This window comes from Crocuta crocuta, unplaced genomic scaffold, assembly GCF_008692635.1.
Source record: "Crocuta crocuta isolate KB4526 unplaced genomic scaffold, BGI_CrCroc_1.0 scaffold128, whole genome shotgun sequence".
NCBI classification, from domain to species: domain Eukaryota; kingdom Metazoa; phylum Chordata; class Mammalia; order Carnivora; family Hyaenidae; genus Crocuta; species Crocuta crocuta.
Window position 1 is genome coordinate 5,331,521 of NW_027532232.1, and position 6,582 is coordinate 5,338,102.

The 6,582-nt window shown below is 61.2% G+C and overlaps 2 protein-coding genes across 4 annotated transcripts in view; one reads left to right on the forward strand and one right to left on the reverse strand.

Moving 5' to 3' along the window:
- LRRC61 (leucine rich repeat containing 61) overlaps positions 1 to 6,264 on the forward strand; it is a 14,696-nt gene extending 8,432 nt beyond the window's left edge. The window contains 2 exon segments of the mRNA XM_077778052.1: positions 4,869 to 5,365; positions 5,367 to 6,264. Of these exon segments, the coding sequence (XP_077634178.1) occupies positions 5,028 to 5,365; positions 5,367 to 5,691 (663 nt within the window). The 5' untranslated portion in view covers positions 4,869 to 5,027 and the 3' untranslated portion in view covers positions 5,692 to 6,264.
- Positions 6,265 to 6,399: 135 nt separating this feature from the next.
- RARRES2 (retinoic acid receptor responder 2) overlaps positions 6,400 to 6,582 on the reverse strand; it is a 3,228-nt gene continuing 3,045 nt past the window's right edge. For all 3 annotated transcript variants that reach the window (XM_077778053.1, XM_077778054.1, XM_077778055.1), the window contains exon 6: positions 6,400 to 6,515. The gene's annotated coding sequence lies outside the window, so the exon portion shown is untranslated. The remainder of the gene's footprint in view (positions 6,516 to 6,582) is intronic.

Here is a 6,582-nt window from a genome sequence, read left to right on the forward strand (position 1 = left end):
CCCCCCAGAGTGATGTCATTTTCCATCCACCATTGCTTAATTTATTTCTAGTGGTTTGTGCACAGAAAAGGTTAACTCTGTCCAAAAGTGACTGTAAGCTGTACTGCACAGCCAGCCCGAGCCTGGCGAGCTGTGGACGCTGTTTCCAGAGCTCCTTTCACTGGAGAGGAAAGGAACCCTGAGACAGAGTAGCCATTTTAGGAGGGCAGTGTACGCGCACGCAGGCGACAGTCTTCTTGGGGGCCTGTAGCTTCTCCTGGGCCCAGAGGGGCCAGAAGCCCCTACCTCACGGGGCTGCCCCGCTAGTGAGGAAGAGTGAATCGAGCACAGCTGATGTGCCCAGGGGTCAAAACGTCACCGGCACGTTGTTTCCAGACCAGTGGAGACCTCGAGGCCCCTTCCTCTCTAGATGAACGCAGTCTCGCTCAGAAAGGCCTTCGCGGCCTGCCCCGGCCCTAGGGAGCTACGTTTCTGTCCCCCCTGCAGCGCTCCCCCCTCTCCCTGGTCACTTGTAAAGGGCAGATCCCCCCCCACCCCCGGCCTGGAAGCAGGACACAGTGTATCAGACCCACCGGTGCCAGCCTGCCCAGCACCCTGTCAGGACAGGGTGCGAGTGCGCCAGACCAGGAGCTGGTGGCATCGGGGGAGGAAAGAAGGAAAGGGAGAGGCAGGAGGCACTGGGGCAGGCCTGTCCCCCCCACCCCCACCCCCTTCCCGCACACGACGCAGGCTTGGCCCTCCTGAGGAGCTGGGGGCCCAGGAAAGGTGGCCCTGAGGCAGAAGGTAGGTAGCAGAGATCAGGCAAAACGCTCCGGGTCTGACTTGCGCTCGGCCCGGCTTTGGGGTGCGTGGGTGTATGGGGTGTGCCTGGGAGGCCCGTCCCCTCGCCTTCTTTGAAGAGGGTGGCAGTCACTCAGCCTCCTTCACGGTGGGAGATTTGGGAGTTACTGGGAACGGAAGGAGAGGAGACCAGTTCACTCAGCCTGTTAATACGCAGACATACTTCCTTTATTTTCTTTACCTGGGGACCCTACCCTCCGTCGTGTTGAGGATGCCGTACTTTCGTCAGAAAACTGTAATTACTGCATCTTCACCTCCTAAATAAAGCTTTGTAAACATGTTTAGTGGTTGGAGTAGTGTGATTTAAAGTCCAGTCTCCAAATCGCTCAGGTCACATCCTCCTCTGCCCAACCCTACACCCCCCCCCCCCCAGCTATTTTAGGCTCCTCTGTCTGGGAGGGGAGGGGAGGGGCCTGGACTATTCTAGATCAAGTTGGATAGTAAGGTCAGAGCATGGCCCTGGGTGGCTCTGCTGCCCTTCCTAAAAGTGCACGTGTGGTTCGTGTGATTTGTGTGGTTCATGCTCAGAGTCCCGCACCCCCTCCCAAATTCTTATTCAGTGGGAGAGGGGGGAATGTGAGGTGCCCTGGGGGCTGGGCCTGGCTCTTCAGGGTTAGCAGGCCAGGAGGGGGCATGGGGAGTGGTAGAAGAAGGTGAAGGAGAAGCTGGCTGGTTCCCAAGCAGTGGCCCTTGGTGGGGGGAGAGCAGTTTTGTCCCTTGGGGACACTTGGCATTGTTTGGAGACGTTGGCTTCTCACAGCTTGTTGGTGGGGCTGCTCCTGGCTTCTCCGAGGCACAGGGATGCTGCTAAACTCCTGCGACGTGCAGAATCACCACCACGACAGAGACTCCCCCAGTCTCAGGTGGCAGTTGTGCTGACGCAAAGGACCCTCATCTCCACTGGGGAGGGGAGGGGATGGGCCGGAGGAAGGGGCTCCGGGGTCATTGAAGCAGCCATGTGACTGTCCACTTGAGGGGCACTTCGTTAACCGCTTCCCCCTTCCTACCTCAGCTGGCTCCTGGGCATCGTTTTCCAGCCCACTTGCTAGGTAGGTAAACTGAGGCTCATTAGTGACAATTCAGAACGAGGGAAGGTGGCCCTCCCGCAGGAGAGACGAGTGTCCGCTCTGCCTTAGTCACGGTCCCATCCGTGTGACCAAGTCCTGCCACAGACATGCTGGACCAGGATGGGAGGACCTGGGCTCCGGATGTTCAGGGAGGAACCGTGCCGCAGGGGGCCAGGGGGGTGGGGGTGTGCTGTTCCATCGGCAAGGCCGCCCGCCTGCCCGTGTGTTAGTGGGGTTGCAGGCTGGGAGGGCGGGTGCTCGGGCGGGCCCAGACCTGCCTGCCTAAGGCGTGCAGATTCCAGGGAGGATGCGAGGGGGCAGAGCAGAGGTCTGGGTGCTGAGGAGTCAGGGTTCTGTCGCCAGCGGGGGCGTGGTCCCATGAGCTGGAGGGCTGAGCGCCTCCTGCCAGGCAGGACCTCGGGGCCCGGAAGTCCCGATTTCCAGTTAATGTGCTCTTCGCTCCTGTTTCCTCTTCTGCAAAAGCGCTCCTCCCAGCTGTAGCGTGGGGAGCACGTGCAGTTCCCCCCCTCCCCCAGCCCCACCCCTGCCAGGTCCCCTGTCCCTTCCCTCCATGGTGGCCATCTCTGTCTGGATGGTCACTGGGCCAGTTCCTCAGGGCATTGCTCCCTAACCGTCGTGGTCGGGCTGGGGGCTAGCCGCCGCCTGGCGCTGCTCCACCCAGGGGCCGCCTCTCGAGTCCGGTGGCCATTTTAACACTACGTCCGTCACTGGGTCCTTGCACACCTCCGTCTGGCTGCTCGTCAGTGCCCTCCATTTAGCTTCATAAATGTTGGCGTTCTTTTGAGGTCAGCCCGTGACTGCTCCCTTTCACTGTGCGCCAGGGGCTCCTGACCACGTTCGCCCCCAAAATAGTGTGTGGTTGGGAGGCTATGCATAGTCCTGGACAGAGGCTGCAGATACTGAGAGAGCTCTGTGGCCTGTGGAAGGCCGGCCCGTGAGCCACACGTTCTCACCGGGCACCTTGGCAAGTGACGCTGGAGTCCCTTCAGCCTGGAGCTTCGGCCGCCTCCCGGGCCTGATGCACACGGTCACCTGCAGCTGAATGTCTTGCCCCCCAGGCTGTCCCATGCACCCCACACATTGGGGAAGGGAGCCCCTGCAGCCAGTGACACGGCCGGAGCCTTGGAAGCTGGTCTAGACTCTTCCATGCTCACCGCCCTCCGGGAAGCCTGTCTTTCCAGTGCTTTTATGGCAGTTCTGCACCCAGTGCGAGAACCCCTCTTGCACCCCCCCACGTGACAGTTTTAAGTGGGTGCAAAGTTGACCGCGTCCCTTGCTGCTTACAGGCCCTGTAGGTCCCATTCGAATACAGTGAACCGGACCTCTTAGTGGATGCCTGAATCGCTTTTGGAAAGAAATGAAGTGGAAACGAAGGGGTGTTGTGGACTAAAGGGAGCTAGGTAAAGCTGTGGGGGAGGCGGATCAGATGTTCGCAGCCTCCCCAGCTCCCCGTGGGGGTGTGGGAGGAGCTCTGGGCCTGGTTCCCTTGGAGAGGAAACTGAAAAGCCGTGTGGATTGTGTAAACGCAGACTTGGGACTCATCAACACCCTGGAGTCCAGGTTTTATAAACAGCAGGAGTGAATGGTCCCATGGTTCTTTGCAGGCGTCGCCCTGCCTGGCCCAGGCCCGGCCAGAGTCTGCAGGGTTGGGACTCTGCCACTGGAGCAGAGGTCCGTTCTTGTTTTCTCTCTGCTCAAACCTTGACCCCGCTGTGGCCGGCATTGCCAGGCCTCCTCCCTCCTGCTCCACGGCCTTGCACTGGCACCTACGCTTATGCTGTCCCCCGGCCGTTGGTACTGGAAAGGCCCTCCCTCCCCTGCCTTTCCGGAACTCAGGATGGGTTCTTCCCATCCAGGTCCTTCCCGCCAGGATGGCCTCTTTGCCTGGCCTTCTCCCCGCTTGTGTTCTTTGGAAGTGACGCCATGTTTGCAGTGGGACCGTGCTGTCTGGCACGTAGGGATCGATGCCCGTCCGTCGATGCCAGAGTAAAGCGCTAGTTTGGCGGGCGGTGGGCCGGATGGTGGAGAGGTGTGCCGTCAGGACTGGCAGTGCTGCACCTGCTCGCGGGACCTTCACCCTCCCTTCCTTTCCTTGACCTCAGTCTCCTCATCTTGGACTGAGAGCTGAGCCTTCAGGCCCCACAACTGCGACCAGAGGCTACGTGTTGGCCCACACAATCTGGAGACCCTTCTGAACGCGTTGCTAATGTTTGAAAAAAACATTGAGTCAGTTTTAAAAGATATAAAGAAGTGGTGGGATTGGGGGGGCCTGGGTGGCTCAGTCAGCTGAGCGTCCGACTTCGACTCAGGTCATGATCTCGCAGTTCGTGGGTTCAAGCCCCGCGTCGGGCTCACTGCTGTCAGCCTGTCAGGGCAGAGCCCACTTTGGATCTTCTGTCCCCCACTCTCTGCCCCTCCCCCACCTACATTCTCTCTCAAGAAAATGAATAAACATTAAAAAAATTAAAACTAAATCTGAGTCAAGACCATTTGCGAGAGGACAGAGCAGGGCCCATCATGCTGCCATTTGGGTCTGCATATGGCAGGAAACAAAAAGGAAATTGTTGAGGGTGGTGACCTATAATCTATTCAAAAACTAATTAAAATAGTTAAAAGAAAACACCTCAGGATTCATAAAGACAGATCACGAGTGGCTGCCGAGAAAGGAAAATTTAGAGATTGTGCCTCCTGGTGCCGAGACGGAAAATGGGAAGATTCTGCCTTCCGTCCAGTGTGGCCGTAACTGCCAGAGCTCGTCAAGGTCCCCCTCTTAGGTGGGGGCCTGGGCCTGGGCCACCTCCCTCGAGGGGCTCTGTGGCCTCAGGTCTTGCGGGGCCAGCCAGGCTCCTGCCTCGGTGGTCCAGGCTGGGTGGTGCAGTCACCTGCTGCGGGCTCGGTGCTCAGGAGAGGCCTGCTTACCATTTGCTTGTCCGTCCTCAGGAGCGTCCGGTCCTCGAGCAGGGGTGCTGGAAACAGGCCCCCGCACCAGCCTGAGCACACTCAGCCCCCTTTTCGGGGCAAGCGGTCAACTGCCCCCCGCTGGCACCCGCGTCCCTGCGGCAGGACCAGGGCCCCGGCCGCCTGGACTGACGCCGTCTGATGGAGCCCCAGGCCGAGAAGCCAGGAGAGGCGGACGGGGTGCGAGTCACGCCCCAGCTGCTCAAGTCGCGCTCGGGTGAGTTTGCCCTGGAGTCCATCCTGCTGCTGAAGCTTCGGGGCCTGGGGCTGGCCGACCTGGGCTGCCTGGGGGAGTGCCTGGCCCTCGAGTGGCTGGACCTGTCGGGCAACGCCCTCACCCAGCTGGGCCCGCTGGCCTCCCTGCGCCAGCTGGTGGTGCTCAACGTCGCCGACAACCGGCTGACGGGGCTGGAGCCGCTGGCCGCCTGCGAGAACCTGCAGAGCCTCAACGCGGCGGGCAACCAGCTGGCGGCNCCGGGAGCTGCTGCCCGGCCTAAAGGTCATCGATGGCGAGCGCGTGACCGGGCGCGGCAGTGAGTTCTACCAGCTGTGCCGTGACCTGGACAGCTCGTTGCGCCCCAGCTCCAGCCCGGGCCCGAGGGCCCCCGAGGCGCAGCCCTGGGTAGAGCCAGGGTACTGGGAGTCGTGGCCCAGCCGGAGCAGCTCCATCCTGGAGGAGGCGTGCCGGCAGTTTCAGGACTCGCTGCGGGAGTGCCACGAGCTGGACCGCCAGGCCCGCGACAGTCTGGCCCGGGCCGAGCAGGTGCTCGGCCCCGCAGGCGCCACCTCGTCCTTTGTGTTTTGAGTATCCCCGCGGCCCGTGGCAGCTGGGCACGTGGCCCCAGGGTTAGCATACTGTGGCCCAGCTGCCCATGTCTCCCCTACGGGGACACGTCCACGCGCTCCTCATGCTGGCCGCCAGGCCGCAGACTGGGCCCTTCGTTTATCTGTGTTCCTAAGAGCAGCGCCTCCCTCTTCCTCTGCCTTGAGGAAAATCCCATACCGTCCCTCCCCGAGCTGCAAGGACACACCCCTTGGTGGCCTCTGGCACGTGTAAGGACCCTCCTCAAGCGGCCACCTGCACTGTGCACCTGGGAGGAGGCCGTGTCCACGGCTGCCACACCTGGCTGCGCCGGTCTGAGACTTGAGGGAAGAAAGTCGCTTTTTCATAAGGCTGAAGATGAGAAAGGTCGGGAACCTGTGTCCGCTGTCCCGGCCAGTCCTGGGAGAGGCCGCGGCAGAGCCTGGAAGCTGGCGTTGACCCACCTTCCAAATGACCCTCTGCTGCGGCCCCCCCATCCCCTGGGATCCCCTGGAGCCTCTGCTGCCCACCCTCACCCACGCCGATCCCTATTAAATCTTTCTGTTTTAGGAAGCATTGCTGCCTGTCTGTCGGTCTGTCATTTTCCATGCGGGAGCTTTGTTTTCCCAGCTCTTCCTCACTCACTCCCGCAGCTGAGCTGAGGAGAAGGGGGGCGTGCAAGGGGGGGCGTGCAAGAGAGGCAGCAGCGCATCTGGGAGAGCAGTTTTATTCGCTCGGGGGTAATGGGATCGGCCTCCCTGGGCGCAGGGACGGAGGTCAGGCTTGCACTGGTTCCCCTGCTGCTGTCCGGGAAACGGGACGAGCGTCTGGAGGAGAAGACAGAGAAACCGGCTCTGACTCCTCTCCCCCTTGCCCTCCCCCGCCGTCTCCCCA